Source organism: Rattus norvegicus, chromosome 13, assembly GCF_021556685.1.
Source record: "Rattus norvegicus strain SHRSP/BbbUtx chromosome 13, alternate assembly SHRSP_T2T, whole genome shotgun sequence".
Classification (NCBI taxonomy): Eukaryota; Metazoa; Chordata; class Mammalia; order Rodentia; family Muridae; genus Rattus; species Rattus norvegicus.
Window position 1 is genome coordinate 70,306,375 of NC_141546.1, and position 24,661 is coordinate 70,331,035.

A 24,661-nucleotide genomic window follows, 5' to 3' on the forward strand; every position below is an offset into this window, starting at 1 on the left:
TCTCAAACAGGGGCTGAAGAGATGGACCAGCAGTTAGGAGAACTATTTGCTATTCTAGAGGGTCCTGGTTTGATTTCCAGCACCCACATGACAGCCAACAGCCATCTATAACTGCAGGCCAGAAGATCTGATGACCTCTTTTGGCTCCTGTGGACACCAGGCACACACATAATGTACAGGCATACATGCGGGCAAAACATTGATATGCATTAAATAAAATTAAAAGTATTTTTTAAAGACCCCTGAAGCTGGACAATAGTGGCACACGAACTTAATCACAGCACTCGGGAGGGAGGTGAATCTCTAAGTTGAGGCCAGCTTGGTCTACAAAGTGAGTTCCAGGACAGCTAGGGCTCCACAGAGAAACCCTGTCTCAGAAAAACAAACAAACAAACAAACAAACAAACAAAAGATTCTCAAACATTAAGAGATTTAATAAGTCATTGTCATTAAAGAAACCTCCTTCCTCAAGACCAGGGCTATAAAAGCAGGACTGAGTTGTCAATCTCCATGGAATTCCAGAGAGCAGTTAATCCCCATCACTACCCTGGAGCCAGAAGGCCTCAAAAACCAGGCCATCTGGCTTCTCTCCCACCCTAGTGAACCCCTCCTCCCCTCAATTCTCCATTCCAAAGTCTGGTTCTCAGACCCTGCACAGCAGTCTCCTGTCTCCTCAGATGCTGAGTCACAGGGTTTGGGGACACCAACATCTCAGACCAATAAAGTCTGCTGTCCATCTAGAATTAAGTAAGTCCATCCTTTCAGTCTACTCTGCTGACTTATTCTCTTCAGTTATCACATTGTCTTAGTGAAGACACACCACGGTCACGGCAACTCTTATAAAGGAAAACATTTCATTGGAGCTGGCTTACAGATTAGTGCATTATCCTCATGGCGGGAAGCATGGTGGCACGCAGCCAAACATGGTATTGAAGAGGTCGTTGAGAGTTCTACATCTAGATCCACAGGCAGCAGAAAGAGAACAGGAATCTCTAGGCCTGGCTTGAGCTTCTGAAACCTTAAAGCCCACCCACCCTCCTCCCCTCCAACTCCCCTCTCCTCCCACCCTCTCACCCCAACATATGTCCTCCAACAAGGTCACACCCACTCCAAGGCTACACTCCAACAAGGCCGCACCTCCTAATAGTGCCATTCTCTGTGGGCCTATGGGGGTCAGTTTTATTCAAACCACTATGGATGTTTTAAATGGGTGTATTTGCCCTTGTTTTTCCTTCCGAGGAGGGACTAATAGTGGAAACATTCATTCTCTATTCTCAAAGACTGTTGAATTCAGATGCAAGCCATTGAGCTTCTTTCTGTTTCTCATTGTTCACTCATTCTGCCCAAAGTTTTGTGTAAATGGTCAATCAATAACCATTCTTTGTAGCTCTTTGTATCAGCCTTATGTTTACTAGTGTTTTTACTAATTTTATGCCATTACTGATAAGTGAATACACGTGTGTGTGTGTGTGTGTGTGTGTGTGTGTGTGTGTGTGTGTGTGTGTTCACAACATTTAGGACATACTAGCCACTGTTGATACCAAAACCACATCCCTCATTATCTTAGTTAGGGTTTCCATTGCTCTGAAGAGACACCACGACCACAACTCTTGTAAAGAAAGCATTTTATTGGGGCTGGCTTACAGTTTCAGAGGTTTAGTCCATTTTCATCATAGTGGAAGCATGGCAGCAAGCTGGCAGTCATTGTCCTGGAGAGGCAGCTGAGGGGTCTACTTCTCAGATCTACAGGGATCTGGAAGAGTGAGCCACTGGGCTTGGGTTGGGCTTTTGAAACCCCAAAGCCTATCCCCAATCATATATTTCTTCCAACGAGGACCCACTTCCTAATCCTTCACAAGTAGTACCACTTCCTGCTGATGAAGCATTTGACTATATGAGCCTATTGGGGCCACTCTATTTCAAACCACCGCACTCATCTTAAAGATGAATAACAGCTTATTCTGGAGTCACTTTGAGTGACCACAAATTTAGGTTACCCCAAATCCATCATTTCAATGTGGAAACAGTTTCATGGATTTACAGAACAAAGAAAGTCATAAATTAAAGCAAGCTAAAAATACATTGGTAGGTAACATAGAAGCAGTAACGTTGAGATGGGGAAAACTTTTCTATAAACCCAAGAAGATAGTTGATGACATTCTTAGCTTTTGGGTCGGTGGAAGCTACCACCACCACCACCACCATAACCACCACCACCACCACCATCACTACTAGCATTACTAGTAGCACTACTAGCAGTAACACGCGTGCGCGTGCGCGCGCGCACACACACACACACACACACACACACACACACACACACACACGTTGATGTGAGACACCTCAACAACTGAGAGCCGTTTCTTCAAGCAACATCCCACGTTGAGGTTCTCAAGACCCTCCCTGCAGGAGAGAACACTAAAAGGTGTTTTTTCTAAAAACTGATAGTAAATGTACGCGGTCGATGGGTGGATATAATGAAGTTTGTGTATGCGTATAGTTTTTCTTTTTGACAGTGTGCTGGCTGTGGAAAGACCTGTCCCTTTGCGACAGAGCTACAGGATTTCTGGGTTTCACTTCAAGAAGTACAGCCGCAGCAGAGATGAGGTGATGCTAAAGGAAGGTGGTTCGAGGGGCCTGGGGAAGCCTTCTCTTAAAACGGGAAATGAGGGGTCAGCAGGTATGGAAAACAAAACACTGATGGGAGTCATTTGACCATTTAGACACACGGTGGGGGCAGTGAAGGAAGGTTCCAGCAGTTGTTGATTCGCTATTCAAAACAGTGAGTGGTTAGGAAAAGGCGGAACCTTTGTCTTCCGCTCTCTGTTTCCCGCGACTCCACTCCTGCAGCTACACTGCCTAATGGACCGCCTCCTTCCCTTTCCCCGGGGGGCCTATCTGGGTGAGTTCCGGAGTTTGTGACTCCAAATTTCCACCAAATCACGAGCGACCTCCCCTAACATTGAGGCCGACCCGCACTGCGCCCGCCTAATCCACGACTGCCTTCTCGGGAGTGCGCGGGCTCGCGGAGCAGGCGAGGTCCCGTATCCACGGGCACGTGCCCGGGCGCGCGTCCCGCGGAGCTCGTTCCCAGCTTCACCTCCCAGCTCCGGTCCCAGTAGCTCGCCGCGCGCCGCCGGCTTCCCCTCACCTCCCAGCCGAGCGGCCTCTAGACCCCGCGCCGTTGGAGCGACCTGGGCGAAGCCAGGCGCTCGGTCCGCCTGAGGGGAAAGGGGAGAAGGACTGGGCGGTCCTGTGCGCCCGGGTAGGCGGAGTGGCAGAATCACCTGAGACCACCAGACAGCTAGCTGCGTCCCACTCCTGCTCGAGCTTCTCACCCGGACTAGTGGTCCAGGCCCGGGAACCCGCGTCACACCGGAGAGGACTGATCACAGCGAGCTAGTGGACATGGCAACACCATTTCTACCCGCGGGGGCCACCACGGGCGACAGCGGTGGGGAACTGAGCTCCGGGGACGACTCCGGTGACATGGAATCCTTCCAGACCCCTGAGGCCGAGGCGACCCGGAGCCTGGCGGAGCTGTTTGAGAAGGCTGCCGCACATGTTCAAGGCCTGGTTCAGGTGGCCAGCAGGGAGCAGCTCCTGTACCTGTATGCCAGGTACAAGCAGGTAAAGATGGGTGGATAAGAGGACACGGGCTTTTCCTCCAAAAACTTAATAGTAGATGTGCGTGGCTAACGTTCGAGCGTGATGAAGTTTGTATATGTGCTTCGATTTATTTATTTGTTTATTTTTGACCCTGGAGAATAGCATCATTCCGGACGTGGAAAAAAAATCTCTCTGCTGTCCTGCGAATGATATTTATATAGCCGGGCACCGAATAACAGTGTTTCAGTGGCCTTGCCTCTGAACCTTTACAAAATGAGGATGAGAAAATAAAATTTGTCATTCGCTGTTGCCAACTGGACATGTGGTAGGAACTATGGTAATGCTAATAATAAATTTGGAATTTAAGGGAGTATTACTATATATAAAATGCGAAATACAATATTACTATTGTGATTCTTAGAAACTGTAAATGTAGTTGCCGTGTTTTTAGCTGAATTTGATCCTGCTAGATACAGTCCCTACACTTTTTTTTTTTTTTTTAAATTAAGGGCTCCATGCAGGCAACATGGAGGGCTGGTGATGAACTCTCGACTCAGCATCCTGAATCGCTTTCATTTCCAAATAAAAGACCCAGGGGAGTAGGCCACTTAGAAAGTTACATGGATATACCGGAATTAAAGTGCAGTTTTTGACTCTAAAACTGAACTTTACCTGAAAGTAAGGAAATGTATGAGTTATAAACGGAAGACTGATTTATCTTGCAAGGTTAGGTACCACAAGGAAAGACTGTTGCTTCCCCTTAGTCAACAGAAACAGCTCAGCAGAACACTGGGTGTTCTGTCTACAGAGAATTCGAGGATGAAAGAACATGATGACACCGCCTTTAAGAAGCTAACAGGATTAGTTAAGGAGTCTAGATGTAAATGTGAAAAAAAAAATCAATGGTTAGGAAATTAGGAAACCCCCAGCTCTTTAGAACTTTGAAAGAAATGAAGTTATGGATAGTAGCCTCTTTTATTTTATTAAATTAAAAAATGCTTCTTGATAGAGTTACATATATTTCTTCTGAACTCTTGTCTTTTTTTTTAGGTAGTCGTGAGGACCCTCCAGTATTTCTAATTACATTTTGTATTGGGTGTGTGTGTGTGTGTCTGTGTGTCTGTGTGTGCGTGTGTGTGCATGTGTGCACTCGGGTGACAGTGTAGGTCAGAGGACAACTTGCAGGAGTTGGCTCTTTCCTTTCAGTGAGTTGACCCCAGGGTTTCAACTTGGGTTGTCAGGCTTGCTAGCAAGCACGGTTTACACGCTGAGCATCTTGCTGTATTCTTAAACCTGAGATACTGGGTAGAGATGAGCCTTCTTTAGAGGACTGATGGTTATTATGAACACATGCTAATAGTGATGTGGCCTGAGAGGCCCCTGTACAAGGGGTAGCCAGCATCTTGTGTGATGCCAGGTGTGCTGGTGCATGCTCTTGTTCCCAGCACCTTGGGGAGGGAAAGGTGGGTTCTCTCCAAGACAGCAGGTTGCAGGTTAGTTGGAACAACACGGTAAGCCTGTCTCAAAACAAGCAAAAAGTCGTGTAATGGAAAGAATACACAAGCACTTCTGCTACATACCTGGTTATATTGGTTATTTTGAGGAAATTGAGGACAATCAGATATAATTGAATTACAAAGTCAACTATGTTCTTTTTCCTTGGGACTTCGTTTTTACTTAACCAAAACTTTATGGACTCCTTTTAGATGTGGGTGTTTGGCAGATAGTTTCTTGAAGATGAAGTGAACCTGGAAGACAGCTGTAAACGTTTGTTGCCAGTGACTATATTTGAGCTGTCCAAGGAAAAGTAGAGGTTTGGGGAACATGGAGTCTACCATCATGAGCTTGACAGCTCCCCAACGCTCACAGAGTACTTTCATGAGATACGTGTTGGTGATAATGAATGGGAAGTTTCAGTAATGTCTAATGCAGTATGTCAACATTTGGAAATGTCGACTGACGCTGAGCTGTTATCTCTGTATTTCATAAGATAATGTTAAAAGTCAGTGTGAGCAGAAGTCCCATTCAACATGAAAATCAGACAGGTGGTTTTCACTACAACTGTGTAAAAGACCCACAGTGCATTCAGATTCTGCATCATAACTGGTCTTGGGGAAACTAATATTTATTGAGTTTGGGTGTAATATCAGAGAATATCCACAGTTCCTGGGAGTGCTATAAAAATAATTTCTAACACTATATGTGCGATTGAAATTGCTTTATGGCCTCCATCCAAACCAACATACAGAGATAGGTCACTGAAGTATGGCAGTACGACTGTGCCAGACAGTAAAGAGATTTTAAAAAATAGACAATAAGATTTTTTTTTTGTTTTCCATTCTTTTAGTTTACAATGTAGTTGTTTTTCCATAAAATTTTATTACTTAAATTATCATATACTAGATTTATTTTTAAATAAATTAATAGTTTAGAGATATGATTTATTTTTTTGTACATGTATGTTCACATGTGTGGGTGCATGTGTGTATTTGTGAGTGTATGTAGAGGTGGGAGGTTGATGCTGGGACTCTTCCTGGATTGCTCTCCGCCATATTCATTGAGACAGGGTCTCTCATGGCACTCAGTTGCTGATGTAGCTCATCTGGGTAGCCAGCCAGTCTGGCCTCTCTAAAATCACATCAACTTCTGAGTTCTGCTACAAGTATAAATTTGCAAATATAAACTATAAATACAAATATAAAAAACTATATACACACTATAGTACATGAGGCTATGCAACTTCTGCCTAGCTTCCAGGACTGGATATATACAAAGATTACAATCAAATACCTTGCTTAAAACAAAGGGGGTGGGAATACTGGAGAGCTAGCCCAGCAGTTAAGAGCATGTGCCTCAGGGATCCCTGTCTTCTGAGATTAGAAGTGAGTAGCCATGCTTACCTGGCATTTCGTTTGACTCTGGGCATCTGAACTCAGGTCCTTACACTTGCAGGACAAGCGATTTAACCACCGAGCAATACCTCCCACCCCAGTCCAAGTTCTCATTTCTAATCTGTATATAAAACAGGTAAAATCCACACATACTAAAGCTCTTTGGAGATTCTCATTCTAAAAATTCAAAGGAATCACATGACCAGAGTTCAAGAACTCCTATTTCAAGTTCCACTTCCATGGCCAGAGACTCTCACAAACATACTATGTGTGTTCTAGTTCAGGTGAAGCAAAGAGGATGAACTCCTTTTGTTTTTTGATTGTTTAATTTCATTTGTGTGTGTGTTTGTGCGCGCGTGAGTATGCAAGACACAGTCTGTGTGGAGGTCAGAAGACAACTTTCAGGTTAGTTGTCTCCCTCCACTGTGGGTTCCAGAGATTTAATTCAGATTATCAGGCCTGTGTGGCAAGTGCTTTTACCCACCTACCTGTCTTACTTGTTGCCCTAACCCCTCACCTCTTGAAAAAGTTTCAGTCTGAGTGGGTGTGCATGGTGCCTGCCAAGGCTGGAAAAGGTTATCAGATCTACGGGAACCGGAGTTACAGACAGGTGTAAGCTGCCATGTGGGTCCTGGGAACCGAACCCAGACATTCTGCAAGAGTGGCAGGTGCTGGGCTAGCAGCTCTCCAGCACCCACACTCCTTTGTTTTTAAACAAGATATAATCTTCATATACATCTAGTTGGAGAAGCTAGGCAGAAGTTGCGTGACCTCTGTACTATAGTGCGTGTCTAGTCTGTCTGTCTCCCTTTGTATTTGCAGCAGGGTCTGGCAGTTTATGTGATTTAGAGATGTCAGGATTGAAACGTGTAAGACAGATGATACAGTGAAGGAGTCAGGCCCTGATAAATCCTGATAACTGATCCAGGATTTGCTTATGTGTGAGTTGAGAACATGCTCTTGAGTTTCTGTATCCTCAGTTGTAGGACGGGTTTGTAAAGACCTCACAGGCTGATTGGTGATTATTTACTCTCTGTCCAATTATAAGACAGTGCTCCTGCAGAAGTGTGCTTTTTAGTAAGAACCAGAGGACTACGTGGTCCACAGCTGAGGAAATGACTGGGGTGACACTTGTGGGGGTATACTGCATGTGTGCAGGTGCTCTTGGAGGGCAGAGGGTGTCAGATTGATCCTGAAGCTGGTGGTATTCAAAGACAGTTGTGAGCTGTCCGATGTGGGTGCTGGGAACTGAGCTCAGGTCCTTCAGTAGAGCGACAAGCACTCTTAACTGCCGAGCCATCTCTCCAGCCCCATGAGTGAGTATATTCAGTGTTTATAATGGAGGTTATTTCTGGCAGTGGTAAGCAAGAGCTGAATTCTGTTCTTGTATGACTTTCATTTTTACATTGTTATAATGAAAAGAATCTATAATTTAGCTACAAATGTCATTTGAACCTTAAAAGTCAGGCATAGTGGTATACACCTGTAACTCCAGCCTTGAGAAGTAGAAGTAGGGGGCTCATGAGTTAAAGATAGTCTGAGCTACGTGAGACCCTTGCTTGAAACAATAGCAAAAGTGGTGACCACATGGATGGCATTTATACTATTGTTGAGACTTGAGTGGTTTTTTTTCCAGCTTTTGACATCTAAACTTATCTACTGTGGTGCACTTATTAATTTTATATGTGTACATATATGTGTATGTGTATGTGTACGTGTGTGTGTGTGTGTGTGTGTGTGTGTATGGAGACAGTGTCTCACTGTGTAGCTCTGAGCTTTTTTCTTCCAGCTTTTGACCTAAACTTACCTACTATGGTACACTTATTAATTTTATATATGTACATGTATGTGTATGTGTATGTGTATGTGTACGTGTGTGTGTGTGTGTGTGTGTGTGTGTGTGTGGAGACAGTGTCTCACTGTGTAGCTCTGAGCTTTTTTCTTCCAGCTTTTGACATCTAAATTTATTTAGTATAATGCTTTCATTATTTATTTCCTTTTTTTTTTTTAAAGAAAGAGTTTCACTGTAACCCTGGCTGTCCTGAAACTCACTCTGTAGACCAGACTGGTCTGGAACTCAGAGATCTGCCTGCTGTCATCTCCTGAGTGTGTATGTTAAAGGCATGTACCACCATGCCCAGCTAGTATGGTACATTTTTAGTACAGTGTGTCCTGGATTTGAGGAGGGATTAAGTGCTAGTAGAATCATGAAAATCAGCATTAAAAAAAAACCCCAATATATGAATTCTGAAAAACTGAACTTTATATTTTGTTAACTACCTGTTATGGGGTGGGTGAAATGACTGAGCATGTAAAGCACATGCTATGCAAGCCCAACTTTTTCCCAGAACCCACAGAAAAGTGGGAAGAAAGAGAAGCTACTCCACAGAGTGGCCCCCTGACCTCCCCTACGTACACACACAATAATAAATTAAAACTTACAAAGTTGTATTCTAATGGCAGTAAAGACTATACTTTTATTTGTAATTTGTCTTATAATTAGTCTGCTAGTTTAGAAACTGAGTTATTTGTCACCCATTTTTCCCTGTGTGTTTAGTAGTTACCTTATGTAGAAAGCTGAGACTGCTTGTGTGCTGTTTTTATTTTATTAATTAATTTAGACAAGGTCTCACTGTGTACCTGCCCAGCCTGGAGGATGTTGTATAGACATGGAGGGCCCTGAACTCATAGCTTTGACTGCACAGAGTTCCACGTGCCCCTGTTGCAGGTACTGCTCCTCCTGCTTCTGTTACAGGTGTACACCACCACACCTGGTGCTGCTCCTTGTGCCTCTGTTGCAGGTGTTGCTGCTGTTTTCACCTCAGATTATTTGATATTTTTCTTTTGTCTGCTTTTTGCAAAGAATGTTAAATTTTATTATCATATATATGTGTATATATATAATGTATAGTTATTAAATATGTGTAATAAACTTGAAAAGACAAAAGTTCTCAGATGTTCTTTAGAATAGTAAAATAAATTCTTGATATTTTTCCCCTTTTCTTTTTTAGGTCAAAGTTGGAAATTGCAATATTCCTAAACCAAACTTCTTTGATTTTGAAGGAAAGCAAAAATGGTAAGAACAATTCTTGGAATCTTTAATAAGGTTGTCAGAAATGACTTAGGGGTTTAGGAATTAGAAACGGGTTTAAAAGCAGATTAAAGAATTATTTTTATATTAATCCCTTTGCTGTTCGCTGCTAATGACTGGGAGTTGGGAGGATTAAAAGAATCTGCTGTTAGCTGACTGTAAAGGATCTTTGGCACTGAAGTCAATAAGCGTGCTCACAGCAGAGGGCGCTCTCATGGGAGAGCTCTTTGTTACGCATTGCTCAAGGTTGTCTCCTTGCGTGTTCCTCTGGGGATTGCTGTTTTCCACATACAGAAGCATCATTTTGGAAACACCAGAGAAAGGGAGGGAGAACAAGATAAATCCCCATCTCAGACTTTTCTTTTTTTTTTTTTTTTTTTCTTTTCTATTTTTCGGAGCTGGGGACCGAACCCAGGGCCTTGCGCTTGCCAGCGCTCTACCACTGAGCTGAATCCCCAACCCCCATCTCAGACTTTTCAATGCCTTGGCCTTGCAGTGGGAAAATCTAAAAAATCCAAAACTAGACCCAGGTTCTCTGTACTCTGAATACATTTTTCACCTGTAATTCATATTCTCACATACTATTTTTTCTTACCTGGCCTAAGTAAAAAAAGAGAAATTGTTAAATAGTAGTGAGCATAGTTACAGAAAAGATTTGTGAGCATCAGCCCTGGTGGTAAAACCAAACGAACACCATTTGGGTGGAGTTATTTACTGCACTGTACCCATTATGTTAAGGAGTCAGTCCTATGTCTGAATAATTACTATAATTCTGGTACCTAGACTTAAGCCCGTGAACATGACTTCAAACCTAAGTTAAAGTTGTCCGTCGTAATTTGTTGTACCCAGTGTCAGTCACAGTCTAAGTCACATGGTTCCTTAGGAACACCTTCCTGTATTTATGCTAAATACTTGGGTTAAAGATCTCTTAGAATAGAGTTTTGTTTGTTATGTTCATTTTTAGATTTATTTTATGTATATAGATGTTTTGCCTGTATGGATGTCCACCACATGTGTCCTTGGTACCCATGGAGACCAGAAGAGGGGTTTAGATCCCCTAAAACTGAAGTTACAGATGGTTGTCAGGTGCTGGGAACCAAATCTTGTTCCTCTGTAAAAAGCACCAAGTGCTCTCTTAACCGCCGGATCATCTAAGCCAAGAGTGGAAGGAGGTTTAGAGAGATAGGCTAATGCATGGATTTGCCCATATAGTCTGTCACTGCCCTGCATAGAGTGTGCGCCCCCGGACACTAGTGCAGCTGTGAGGAGGGCTGAAGCTCAAACCTGGACAGGAGCCACACTCTATAGTTCAGATGGCATTCTGGGGTTATTGTTGTTCTGCTTTTTGAGACAGGGTTTCTCTGTGTAGCCCTGGCTGCCCTGAAATTCACCTTGTAGAGGGGCTGCTCTCAGGCTCAGAGATCTATATGCCTCAGCTTGATGAGTGCTGGGACTAAGGGTGTGCACAGCCACTGCCCAGCATGTGGGATATCCTCAGGGCTTTGATTTAAATTTTTGTCAAATTTTCTCTTAATGATAAGCAGGTTTTGGAATTTTACTTTATTCTGGAGCCTGTCAAATGTAAACTTTTCTCTGAGCTGCTTTGTTTTGAGAAATTCTATCACCTTACTATTACTTTCTCTAATGCATTCCTTGGTTTTCTGTTGTTTTTAGAGTATTATTGAAAAGTTTACATATTTTTCACTGCCTCCCCAAGTTTCTATTTTATAGGCACTCTTATTAATTAGTAAACCAGAGAGCCGTCAGATACCGTCATTGCCAGCACATCAGTCTATTAGTTATAGGACAGACTGACATCCCGCGTCCCTGTTGTGATCCATTGTAAAGGACATGCCACTTACACATTGCTCTTACCGAAATATTTAATCTCATTTTAATCATGATTAATCATTTTGACAAGAATGCTATTTAGGTGAGAAAACAATTAGACAAATCCAAACTGAGTGGTATTTTGTAAAATAATTGTTTTTGACTCTTACAAATGTCAGTGTCATGGAAAGAAAGAGAAGGATAAATGAAGCAGTGTTGTGGGTGAGTTTGCTTGGCTTCTGGTCTGGGAAGACAAAGTCATACAGGGCGTTGTGGTGACAGTCCAGGGACTCTGGATAGATTGTGTCTATGTAATAGAATTGATATGATTCCCGGGTGATACAAACTTACGTATTTAGGAATGAGGTGTTATTATATGTATAAATAACTATCAAGAGGGCCAGAAAAATTTTAGAAAACCTCAGAAAGACCTTGCTTTCTTCATAGAGGCAGGAAAGTAGGGAAGAACAGGACCAGGCTCTCTTTATAATACAGTGAAGATAGAGAGACCTGGTTAGAAGGGTAGAGTTGGGGGTTGGGGATTTAGCTCACTGGTAGAGCGCTTGCCTAGGAAGCGCAAGGCCCTGGGTTCGGTCCCCAGCTCCGAAAAAAAAAGAACCAAAAAAAAAAAAAAAAAGAAGAAGGGTAGAGTTGGCTGGGGCAAATGGAATAGGCTGTCCTGGTAACCTGGGTAGTTAATTCGTAAGACAGGAAGTATTCTACTGGTCTGTAAATGATACAGTCTCAAGAGGGTGACTCTGGGCTTAGGGAGATTAAATAGTAGAATACCATAGTTTGTGATATTTCAAAATTCAACAGGTCTGCAAGATATCTGTGTTCTAAAATTTCATGAGAGAGGGCAAATAGGGGAAGAGTATTTCCAAAGGTCCTAAGGTAGTAAGTTTTATACTTCTATCAAAACATAATTGGAGTGCTTCTCCTCTACACAGTTATCTTTGCCTTCAGATCACTGAAATACACATGTAAAATATTAATAATAGGAAATACGGTAGCTGGATGTGATATTGTGAGTTTAAAGTCAGCCTGGGCTGCACACTGAGATCCTGTTTAAAAACCTGCTGTTTGTGTTCTTGGCTGTTCTGTGCTGTAGGGAGGCATGGAAAGCCCTCGGCGACTCAAGCCCTAGCCAAGCAATGCAGGAATATATCGCGGCAGTTAAAAAACTAGATCCAGGATGGAATCCTCAGGTAAGACTTCCTAGCTGTATACTTTCTGAAAACTTACCTTTCTCCCAAACAAATGTCTAACTAAGCTTTGGTGTGTAAGTAACATGTCTTAAGCTTCAGTTCATTAAAAAAAAAACAAAAACAAAAACAAAAACCTCTAAGATAATTGCAATATTTATCTGTGAAAATAACTACTTAAATATTACCATGAGCAGTAACTGATACAGTAACTGATACCTCTGAGGTATAGTTTAATCTTGTAAGAACTGAATTTATATCAGAATTTGGAGACCATCATCTTGGGAGTAAGAAAACTTCTTTTAATTAAAAAAATTGGGTGGGGTGGAGAGATGGCTCAGTGGTTAAGAGCATCCACTGCTCTTCCAGAGGTCCTGAGTTCAATTCCCAGCACCCACATCAGGTAGCTCACAACCACCTGGGAGAACAACTTCAGGGGCTCCAACTCCTGGATTCCATGTCATTTACAGACACCCACACAACAGACATACATATAAAGAAAATAATAATACAGCTCTTTAGAGGCAGATGCAGGTGGATCTGAGTTTGAGGCCAGTCTGGTCTACAGAGTGAGTTCCAGGGCAGCCAGGGCTACACAGAGAAACCCTATCTCAAAAAACACAACCAAAACCAAAACAAAAGTTTGGATTTATTTATCTTATTTTATAGGAGTGCATATGTGGACCCTGTGAGTGCAGTGCCCTTGCAGGCCATAAGAGGGCGACAGTTTCCCCTGAAACGGTGTCATAGCTGATAGCCACCTTTAGTGCAAAGTACTGGGGTGAGCAAGGGCTCTTCACTACTGACCCAACGCTCCAGCTCCTCTTTGATATTTTAGTGAGCGTTTTCTATGCAAGTTTGAGAGACAACATAAATATGACATCATTTCTGCCATCATGTAGTTTAAGGCATGAAGGAATAATAAAACACTTTAAGATTCATGTTTAACATATAAATTCTAGAGAATTGCACAGGGAAAAAAATGACTGTGGATGTTAGAGGCATTGGATAATGTTAACTTACATGGACTGCCTTTCTAGGATACTTATGGAGAATGCCTAGAAAGAATTTAGTACAGCTGGGGTTGCTAATTTTATTTTGAAATATTTTTAAAGGCATTTTAAAATTAAATTATTGTGTGTGTGCTTGTACCACATACATTTGGAAGAAAATAACTTACAAGGGGTTCTGTTTTTTTCCTCTACCATGTGGGCCTTGAGGATTAAACTCAGGTAGTCAGGCTCAGAGACAAACAGCCTTTACCCTCTAATCTATCCTGATGTCCCTGAAAAATATATTTTAAAAAATTTAACGTGTATCTGTGAGTCTTCACAAGTATGTATGTGCATTGTGTGCATTCCTGGTGCCCACAGAATGCAGAAAAGGGTGTTTGACCCCCTCTGGAGTTAGAATCTCAGGGGTTATGAGCTGCCATGTGGATACTGGGAACTGAACGCCAGATCTTAGAAAAGATATATGTGCTCTTACATGTATTATATATGTAATATATGTATTAGCTGCTGAGCTCTCTCTCCATTCCCATTTAAAATATTAAAAGAAAATAAAACCAAAATACTGGTAGAAAGGTACGCAGGATAGAGGTTGGGTCAGTGTGATTGCCTGGGATGCAGAGGCAGACAGAGTTCAAGGCCAGCCTGTTCTATAGATTGTGTTCCAGGACAGCCAGCACTACAGAGAGAAACTATCTTCAAAACCAAAACCAAACACTGTAATCTCTTAAAGATGCCAGGCAGAGGCAGAGAACCAGGTAGATCTCAGCCTGGTCTACATCCCAGAACAGCCAAGAGAAGTTTCAGAAAGCCAAAACCAGTCCTTCTTGACTTCCTTTTTATCCACCCCCACCCCCCTTTGCTTTTAGACTGGTAAGAGGCATACTACCCGACCTCAGTGTTAGGAGAGCTTTGACATTAGGTTTGATGTTAGCCGTTTAGGATAAAAAGAGTGATTTTCATGGACTAGATAGAGATGAGCCCAGTGTTAGAGCGCTTGCTTAGCAGTTCTGAAGCCCCAGTTCAAGTTACAGCACACCCCCTCAAAGAAAAAAGAAAAGGAAAAAATTACTTTCTTTTGCCTAGTTGTTTCTAAGACATAAACTAAACACACATTGTATATGGCTTAGGTTTACATGTATTATCTTTTGAAATTACCATAGAAGTCTTAGAACTATTTTTGTCTATATTTTAGAAGTTAGGAAATTGAGACATAGAGAGAGGTTTATTAACTTCCCTACAGTTAATAAGTAACAAAGACATTAGAAACTTCTATCCTGGGGAAGTGGCTCAGCAGTTCCTCATGAGGTCCTGAGTTCAATTCCCAGCAACCACATGGTGGCTCACAACCATCTGTAGTGAGATCTGGTGCTTTCTTCTGGCCTGCAGGCATATATGCAGGCAGAACGTTGTATATATAATGAATAAATAAATCTTTTTTTTTTTTTTTTGGTTCTTTTTTTCGGAGCTGGGGACCGAACCCAGGGCCTTGCGCTTCCTAGGTAAGCGCTCTACCACTGAGCTAAATCCCCAGCCCCAGAATAAATAAATCTTAAAAAAAAGAAAAGAGAAGAAAAGAAAAATAGGATCCATCTTAAAAATAAACAAAGAAATTTCTACACAAAGAAATTAAAGTGACTTAACCTTGCCACACCGCTGTTTGAATCACACATAGACACATCCACACACAAATACAAACACAAATACAACCAAACCAAACCTTTATGTTTGACTATGTAAAGTTCCAGGCCTTCAAACAGTTATTTTTGTTAAAGCTACATAGTGACTTAATACAGCCCTCTGCCTGGGTTTTACTCAAGAGTGTGTTGATCGGTGGGGATAGAAAAAGAATCCTTTGTTTTTATGTAATTTTGGCAGGGAGAAGTAGAGTTTTAATACAGACAATTAAAATTTCTAATAGTAGAGGAAATGTCTTTGTAGATGGCCTTTCTCTAGCTTTAGCGGTTATATTCACTCTGCCATTCCGTTTACATGTTCTCACACTCATCTGTATCTATAAACTCTGGTAGTTTGTTTTGGTTTCTGAGACAGGGTCTCTGTGTCACCCTGGCTGTCCTGGAACTCACCTTGTAGATCAGGCTGGCCGGCTTCTGCCTTTGAGTGCTGGTATGAGCCACCACCGCCCAGCTAAATATTTTTTTCTAAACTGTTTGAGATAAATTGGTGACATCGTGTTCATTTTCCCTAAATACTTGCATGTTTATTTTCTAAGAACAAATAGCTTTCTTTTCATAACTATACCTTAGTAATCAAAATCAGGAACTTTATTTTAATTTTTATATTTTTGTATGTATTTTAGGAAGCTGTTAGGAAGATTAGAAATGTTGATCCATCCTTATTGTGGAATCTGCAGTGCATATTCAAGTTTTCATTTACTTTAACGATGTCCTTTCCGTTTATTTGCTAAAGTTCCTACCACAGCCTGGTTTAGCACTGTGCATTGTATCACTTGGCGCTTGTCTTTAGGCTCCTACTTTGCAACAGTTTGAATATAAAAGTAAACCTGTTATTTTGGAGGATGTCCGTCATTTTGGATTGCTTATAATCAGCTTCAGATTGCACATTCTAGGAGTAACACAGAAGTGTGTTCTCGATGCGTTTTACCAGCAGCGACTCCAGGATCTCTGTTTTGGTATTGATGATGTCAACTTTGATCACTTGGATAATGATGGCGTCTACCAGGTTTCCCTACCGAGAAGCTCCTGTTTCTTTATAATTAGTGAGTAATTTGAGGAACTCTATGAACTGTATGAAAGCATCCTGGCTAATTTTATGTCAGCTTGACACAAGCTAGAGTTGTCAGAGAGGAGGGGCCCTCGATAGAAAATGCCCCCATAAGATGCTCTGCAGGCGAGCCCGTGGGGGCTCTTTCTTAATTAGTGATTGGTGTGGAGGGCACGGCCTGTTGGGTGGGGACCCCTGGGCCGGTGGTCCTGGGTTCTATAAGAAAGGATGAGCAGGCCATGTGAGCAGTGCCCTGCCTTTGCCTCTGCCTCCAGGGTCCTGCCCTGCATGGGCTCCTGCCCTGACTTCCTTCAGTGATGAACAGTGATGTGGGATCACAAGCCGAATAAACCCTTTCCTTCTCAAGTTGCCTTCATCATGGTGATTCACCACAACAATAGTAACCCTAACTAAAACAGAAAGGACTTTTCATTTCTCCATTCATCTGTCCATCCACCATCCACCCATAAATTCCTTAAAAAAAAGTGCGAAAGGTCTGAGATTTCGCCCTGTATACAAACTAGGTTACCCTATTTCTGTTTCTTAAATGCTGGCAGAAGCATTTCTTCTGGCTCCTGGTCAGCCCAGGGCTTGGCAAACTGCATGAACTTCATCTGTTTGCATCCATTTCCCACATCTCCCAAGTCCCAAGGAGGACACAGGTAGGGTTAGCTGGAGTTCTGCATATGCAGTGGGTTGTGCATATAGGGAAAGAGAGAGCACTGGGTTGCAGGAATTCACAATGTATAGCAGCCCTGCTTTTTGTTAGGGGCTGGAGAGATGTTACTGCATTCCCAGAGGTGTTTTGGTGGTCACACAGGCCTGAGAAATGGCCTACGTAGAGAGCGGTGAGGACCTGGTCAGTTGAGCGAGAATGCGTAGGGATTTCAGTGTCCGCGGTAGCTTGGCTTTCCCAGGGTCCGTGCATTTATTTTATATAGACTGTGGGTTTCTGTTTTATTCATGCAGTATAGCCCCTTGACCACAATTTGTCCGCTAAAATCCTTCAAACTGGGTCCTCTGTCCTTTTCACATGCCCTTGGGGCATTTTCTTTCTTACTTATGGACACAGATATTCCAATGCTATAGGTTTTCTAGGGGTCTGTAGCAAAGTGCCACAAGCTCCTTAAACAACAGACATCTATTTTCTTACAGTCTGGAGGGTAGGTGTTGGAAAGGAGGAGTTAGCATCTATAGGGAAGAAGCTTCTTTCTTCTGGTGGCTTGCAGACATTCTGTGTCTTGTGGTGGCTGTTTTAGCTTCCTCCTCTGTTGCTGGGACAAAACAGCAGCTGAAAGTAACTTGGAGAGACAGGGGTTGTTTGCCTTATATATTACAGTCCATGACTGGAGGAAGTTAGGGCAAAAACTCAAGGCAGGGACCTAGAGGCAGGAACTGAAGCAAGCCGGTGACGGAATGGTGCTTTCTTGTATAGCCCAGGCCACCTGCTTAGGGGCAGTACTGCTCACAGTGTGCTAGGTGGCCCCCATGTCAACTAGCAACAAAGGAAATACCCATCGGACATGCCCACAAGCCAGTCTATTGGAGACAAATCCTCAGTTGAAGCTCCCTCTTCCCAGGTGTGTCAGTCAGGTTGGCGACCAAGGTTAGCTGTCACAGTGGCCAAACTCCAGTGTCTTCACACGGTTGTCTTGCTGAGGTTTCTCAGCTTCCTCTTTCTTATGTGGGGACATCAGTCCACCCTAATCCACTGTGACTTCAGTTTACATCTGGAAGATGATTTTCTTTCATTTTCTTTCTTTTTGTTTTGGTTTTGGAGACAGGGCTTCACTGTGTAGCCCTGGCCTTCTAGAACTCAATCTGTAGACCAGACTGGCCTAAACTCAGACCCCTACTTATGCCTGGATTAAGGGCATGCCCCCCCCCCCCCCGTGGCCCTTCTTTTAACTGAAGATGATTTTCTATCCCCCTGCTCACCTTTTAAAGACAAGATCTCACTATTCTTCCAGAATGGCTAATATATTCACCAGGCTATAAAGTTTTTTTCTAAATTAAAAATCAGAGTTTTTCAAGATTCCTGAAGACTGCTTGGCATTTTCCTTACCTCTTTGAAGATATTCTTGTTTGGTAGTGAGTAGTGTGATGGCCGCTGTCTCTCTTGAGCTCTTTACGAAGGTTTCTAGTGCTCACAAAGAATGTGATTAAATTTAAACTCTTCTCCAGATCTCACTGATTAAAATACACCATCACATATTTTGAATGTGTACTTGCATTTTATCCTAATATGTAAAAGATTATTGTTACAGTGAACCAACTCTAAAAGACTTTTCTAAGATTTTAGTTGGCTTTATTTTGCAATTCTAGTGTTGATAACCCTCAAATAGATTGGTTTTTAGACTTTAATTGGCTTAATTTTGGCTTCTAGAATCAGACAGTCCTTCATTCTATAAAATACAATAACTATTTTTCTTTTCCCTAACATCTATTAAATGATTGTTAATTATCACCCTATGCATTGGTTGTACTTTATCTTATATAAGTTATAGCTCGTGGAACTGGAATATAGCTGCTGGTAGCACAGGCAGACAGTGTCTGCCGGAGGAGCGTCTGCTGCGGCGGGAGTAAGTGATGTTTAGGTACACAGCACGGCGCTTTAGAAGGTGATTGGTGTATGGACAGAAAGCGGGGAGAAGCAGAGGGATACAGGAGGCGGGAGTGAGTCCAATGTGCTGAGCAGGGAAGGCCCACTTAAAAGGTGACCTTGAGCATTAAGGAAGGGAAACAGTGAGCCACATGTGTGGAAGAACATTCCAGATGATACAAGAGATGGCTGGGTCATACCTGCTGTGCTTTACAAACTGCCAGGGCTAGTGTGGGAGGGAACGAGGAGCAGAGAACTAGAAAATTTACTGGACAATAAACATAGTAGTTTACTGTCAGGATTATGACTTTTACTCTAATGAAAAGGGAAAGAGTTCTATGGAGAATATACTCCAGTCATAAGCTTGTAAAAGTATAAATATTCTATATTGTCCAGCAAACAATACCTTAATAAAGTTAATGTAGGCATAAAATATATGGGACAAAAATATGAAACACATGAACGAGTGTAAAATGAAACCTTGCAACACACATGCCACACACCAAACCATGTCTTTAGAAGTGTGGCTCCATGTGCGCAGTTCTGAAGAACTGCATGTGATACTGAGGTGCTAATGTCAGCAGGAGTGGCAGGGATGCGAGGCACGGGGTGGGGTGTGAGCGTGTGTGCGTGTGAGCGATCACAGTGCATTCTGATGCTTGCACAAAGAGTCACGTGCCATGGCCAGTGAGCATCTGCAGGTACTAACAGTTCCAAAGGCTGGTAAGTTTCGGTGTCTCAAATATTTTCCAGCTGAAATGTTTCTAGTAGATTAAGAGGTAGAATTTGAACATTTATTTGTTAATCCATAAGTGGTGAGTCTGGATAGCTCACGTAGATTAGTGTTTCTTCATCTGGTACTGTATTTCTCCTCATCCCTAGTCAGACCTCTCGTGACCACCAGAGGGCGGAAAGCTCATAGGAAATGAGATGAAGATTTTATTTGGGAGTTAACCAGGGCTTCCCGAGTGTTTCAGTGCAACTGTCCGTACTTCATTTTTCACCGATTATCCCCTCTCCCTTAAAAAAGAAAAAGACGAAAGCTTAGATCTTGACATTTACTTAGAATGTCATTAGTAAGGTCATTTCTCTTTGCCTCACTGGTCGGGCGACTCTTGGATCCATTTTATTTTACCTGTGTGTTATCTAGAAAGATAATAGCTATGAGAACTGAGTCTCCAAGTAAAGTAGTTGTGTAGATGTCCAGCAGCCATCCAGCCTCTGCAAAGCCTGCTTCGTCCAGTTTGGGTAGCAGCATCTACTGGTCTTTTATCTGTAAGAAATCATTTAAAAACCCAGGCACCGAACCCAATGGCTGTCACCCTAGCTCTTGTGGGGTGGAGACAGTTGCACATCAGAATATAGACACGTGAGCAGCACGCGGGTAGGCCTGGCATCTGTCTTTGCTGTTTTTTGTTTGTATGTGTCACCAAATTAATTTGGAGCACATCCCAGAGTTGTGAGTGCCCGCTGCCCCACACCCTGCTCCTTTGAGTATTAGTTCAGTTGTCTGTCTTTACTAGCTGTGTTCTCAGCCCGTTCGCCTGCAGGAATAAGCTCCCTTCTGTTGTATTACCATTTGGAGTTGGAGTTATCTTTCTCTCCCATTGTACTGTAGGCATCAGAGTCAGGGCTGTGCCACAGTCACGGCACCTGAAACAGAAGCTGTGGATTAGTAACTGTTAGGCCTAACTGGACTCACAGGACTTCTGTGGCACCAAACACAGATGTAAGAAGAGGGCTGAGGTGTAGCTCTGTGATGAAGCAGTTGCCTAGCACACATGAGGCCCTGGGCTCCTTCCCCTGCACTGAACAGTCTTACAGAGGAGAATAATTTGCTTCAGGAACAAGCTGGCAAGAAAAACCCAAAATTTGTTGGCTGGACTGTACTGAATAAATTCAGTCGTCATTTGAAAAGCTGTCCTATAGAGGGCAGTGTTTCCTAGTTGACATAGCCTGTTCTGCCTCTCACGTGAAATCCTTGTGCTCATTTTGTGTGTTTATCTCTCTTGTAGACACAATAAGATAACTGCTAGGAATTAAAGTAAGACATTTTGAGTATAATTAAAAATAAAATTGAAGGATCAAGATGACAGTTTAGAAAAGAACATTTATTATCTTTGTATCAAAAATGTTATTGTCTTGTGTTAATAGATTAAAACCTATAAGATGAGGGTTTGCTTTCCTGTGTAGTTCATGTAAGTTAAGAAAATTTAGTGACCCAAATTTCCTGGTGACCCTCACTTATTGAAAACTTTGGAGGAAACTAGTATTCCATGCAGCTTCTTTCTCATCGGGACCTGAGCCATTTTGCTTGTGCAGTAGAACAGAGCTTTTTAATTAAAACAGTTGTACATTTAGGTAGACTAACTGAATTCTGATGTTAAAGCTCGAAATAATGTAAGAATAAGTTTTGCTTAGTTTAAGAAATTATTTTTTTTAAATTTTGTGTTAAAAAGTAACCAGAATATTTTAATTAGAAATTATGTTATTATTTTACCTACTACAAAATCATTATTCTAATAACATACTTTATTATAATGTGTTCTGTTATATTAGAAACAGAAATCTATTTTGAATCAAATTTATTAGTCTCCAAATATAGGATATTTCTTTTTTTTTAAATTTATTTATTATATATAAGTACACTGTGGCTATCTTCAGACACACCAGGAGAGGGCATCAGATCTCATTATAGTTGGCTGTGAGCCACCATGAGGTTGCTGGGAATTGAACTCAGGACCTCTGGAAGAGCAGTCAGTGCTCTTAACTGCTGAGCCATCTCACCAGCCCATAGGTTATTTCTGATACAGAAAAGCACCATGTATAGTAATAATACAGAGTAATCTATACCATATTGCTTTTTAAAGGGTTGGAAGTTTTCTAGGAGCTATAGAATTCTTCTGTCTTACTTCAGTGTACCCATTTAATCTACCAGAACCCTGACTTAAAGGGGTGTGGTCTTTTTGTTAGCTTCAGGAGAACTGGCAAGATGCATATAGCAGCATTCCTGTTGGGGTTTTCAGTTTCTTCTGCACATGCATTTATCTGAGCTTCAGAGTTTTCCTGTTCTATTTGCCAGTTAAGGAAAGGAAGTAATTTGTTAGTCTGTATTTTCATGTTTGTATAAAGCACAGCTTCATTCTTTATTTAAAAGTATATATTATATATATGTATATAATATGATACACACATATATACATATATGTGTGTGTATATATGTGTGTGTGTATGTGTGTGTGTGTGTATATATATATATATGGTAACAAAACTTGTGAATGACTTTAAGGCCTTACAGCTTACGTTTAAATGACAACTCGCTGTTGCTATAGTAAACTCATATACGTTTAGCTTGAGATAACTGTGTAGTGTCCACACTGGGCCTAGTGACATTAGGTTGCTTTGGAATCAGACACATGACTACTTAATTATGTAGACGTAATATATAACTCAACATCTTAGAGTTTTTCAGTTTTTCCTTAAGTTGAGTTTTTAATATATTTGAAAAATATTAGTAAAACTCTAAATGTCCTGTGATTTTTGGTTCATAAAAAGAGGATTGTGGGGCTGGAGAGATGGCTCAGCAGTTAAGAGCACTGACTGCTCTTCCAGAGGTTCTGAGTTCAATTCCCAGCAACCACATGGTGGCTCACAACCAGCTGTAATGGGATCTGATGCCCTCTCCTGGTGTGTGTGAAGACAGCTACAGTGTACTCACATACATAAAATAAATCTTTAAAGAAAAGAGAGAGAAGTTAACTAATTTAGCCAGGAGACTGAGTCAGTTCCCCATACAAGCACACTCGATCGTAAGGTCCCAGACAGCTTGCCTCATTTAGCCTTTTGGGTTATTTTTCTCATGCCACATTATTCAACATTCAGGATTTTCTAGCTCTTTGGTATATGGGTTCTACATTCTGTCTCCTTACGGACCCCGAGACTTTGGTCCATTTCTTTGGAGCCCGTTGACCTTTCCTGGGGCTGCCATTGGTCTCAGGTACTTCTGTGGTTCTTTCAAAAGAGCACTAGCTGTGCTGGAGCTCAGGTCCATTACTCTGCAGCTGTGCCTTCTGCCTTGACAGCACAGTCCTGTTTCTCTCTGTATTTACCAGTGATGTGAGTGAGTGTTGGCAGAGTCATAACAAATTAGGGATCGTAAAGCAATAGACAATTTGTCTTCTATTTCCCGGTCTTAAGCTGAATCTCTAAAATGACCTCAGTCAGTGTGTGGCCTTTGAAGTATTTAGAAATGCTGCTCTTATATTTAGACGTACACTATGAAACTTCAGCATGGATTGAAATATGGAGTTTCATAATTTTAATCATGTTAAGTGTAAAACGACTAAGGGTATATGTGTCTAATGTATACACAGATATTGGTATGGGCATCACCACTTTTTAATGTAAATAAAAAGTTTCAAAGTGTATCAGAAGCGAGTGTAGACACTGTTTTGGTGGTGGTGCTTTCCTTTTCTGTATGTGCATACATGTGCATAACCTTCCTTGTTTTTACTACTTGCTATACATCATTCCATATTGGCTATTACAGAAGAAGTTTGATATTATTGATAAACAATAAGGCATTTCAAACCCTGAATCGGCAAAACTGCATCTCCGTTATGAATGCTGCATTCTAAATACTGCTCTGACCACTACTTGAAAATTTCAAAACTGTTTTGAAATTTATCTTTAGGTGTTTCAGTTCTTAACATTTGGGAGTCTTTAAACTTGGTATTATGAATCTATTTGGAGGAATTTTGAGGTTAATTTCCTTTCCTGTACCTATCCTGTGAAATTTGGCTCAAAATTTTATATATTGAGGGACTGAATATTTCAAGTCTAATGTTTATACACAGCTAGTTAAATCATTTTTATTTTAATCTTGTTTGCTTTTTTTAAGTATTCAGTGAGCATTTCTCTTGTTTGTGTTTATCCCACTGAACTCTGTGTTGTTGTTTTCTTGGGTATTCTGCAGCATTTCTTCATTTCTAAGTGTTACGGTTTGTTTGTCTGTTTTTTAAATATATTTCTATTTGCAATGTAAAATTGAAGGTAGCTATGTTAAACTTATCTTTGGGAATTGATTCATTTAAGATGTATTGAGCCCCTTCGGGCTGTATTAGTATAAACTAATGCTGGAATCCCTCTGAAATCTTACAATAATGATGATTAACTATGTATCCCCTTCTGAATTTTGTTTTGTCTTTGTTTTTGCTTTTTTAGAGACAGGATCTCACTATGTAGCTCTGACTGTCTTGGAGCTCATGATATAGACCAGGCTAGCCTCAAACTCACAGATCCACCCACTTCTTCCTCCCAAGTGAAAGGACTAAAGGCAGATTCCTTCATTACTGGCTATCTTCTAAATATTTTAAGGAATTAATGTGCTTTCTAATGTGATTTTCCCAGTAAACTCAAGATTGCAAATGACTCAGTTTTTAGTGTCTTCTACCAGTTCCGCTGATCAGTGTAGAATCAACAAATCATATCATCCACTGTCATTGACTTACGATTTCGTAAAGCTGAGTTAGGTCTTAAGATTCTTTCAGAGGTTAATATTCTCTCTCTCTCTCTCTCTCTCTCTCTCTCTCTCTCATACACATACACACACACACACACACACACAGACACAGACACACACACACACACACACACACACACACACACACACACACACA

General features: G+C 41.6%; 1 protein-coding gene across 4 annotated transcripts in view; it reads left to right on the forward strand.

The window, feature by feature from the left end:
* Positions 1-2,871: 2,871 nt before the first annotated feature.
* Acbd6 (acyl-CoA binding domain containing 6) overlaps positions 2,872-24,661 on the forward strand; it is a 137,564-nt gene continuing 115,774 nt past the window's right edge. For 3 of the 4 annotated variants that reach the window (XR_015635105.1, XM_087580191.1, XM_087580192.1), the window contains exons 1-3: positions 2,872-3,630; positions 9,512-9,576; positions 12,533-12,629. Coding sequence is in view for 3 of the 4 variants with exons in the window: in XM_087580191.1 (XP_087436317.1) it covers positions 3,409-3,630; positions 9,512-9,576; positions 12,533-12,629 (384 nt within the window). In the remaining variant the exon portion in view is untranslated. 4 annotated transcript variants of the gene reach the window in all.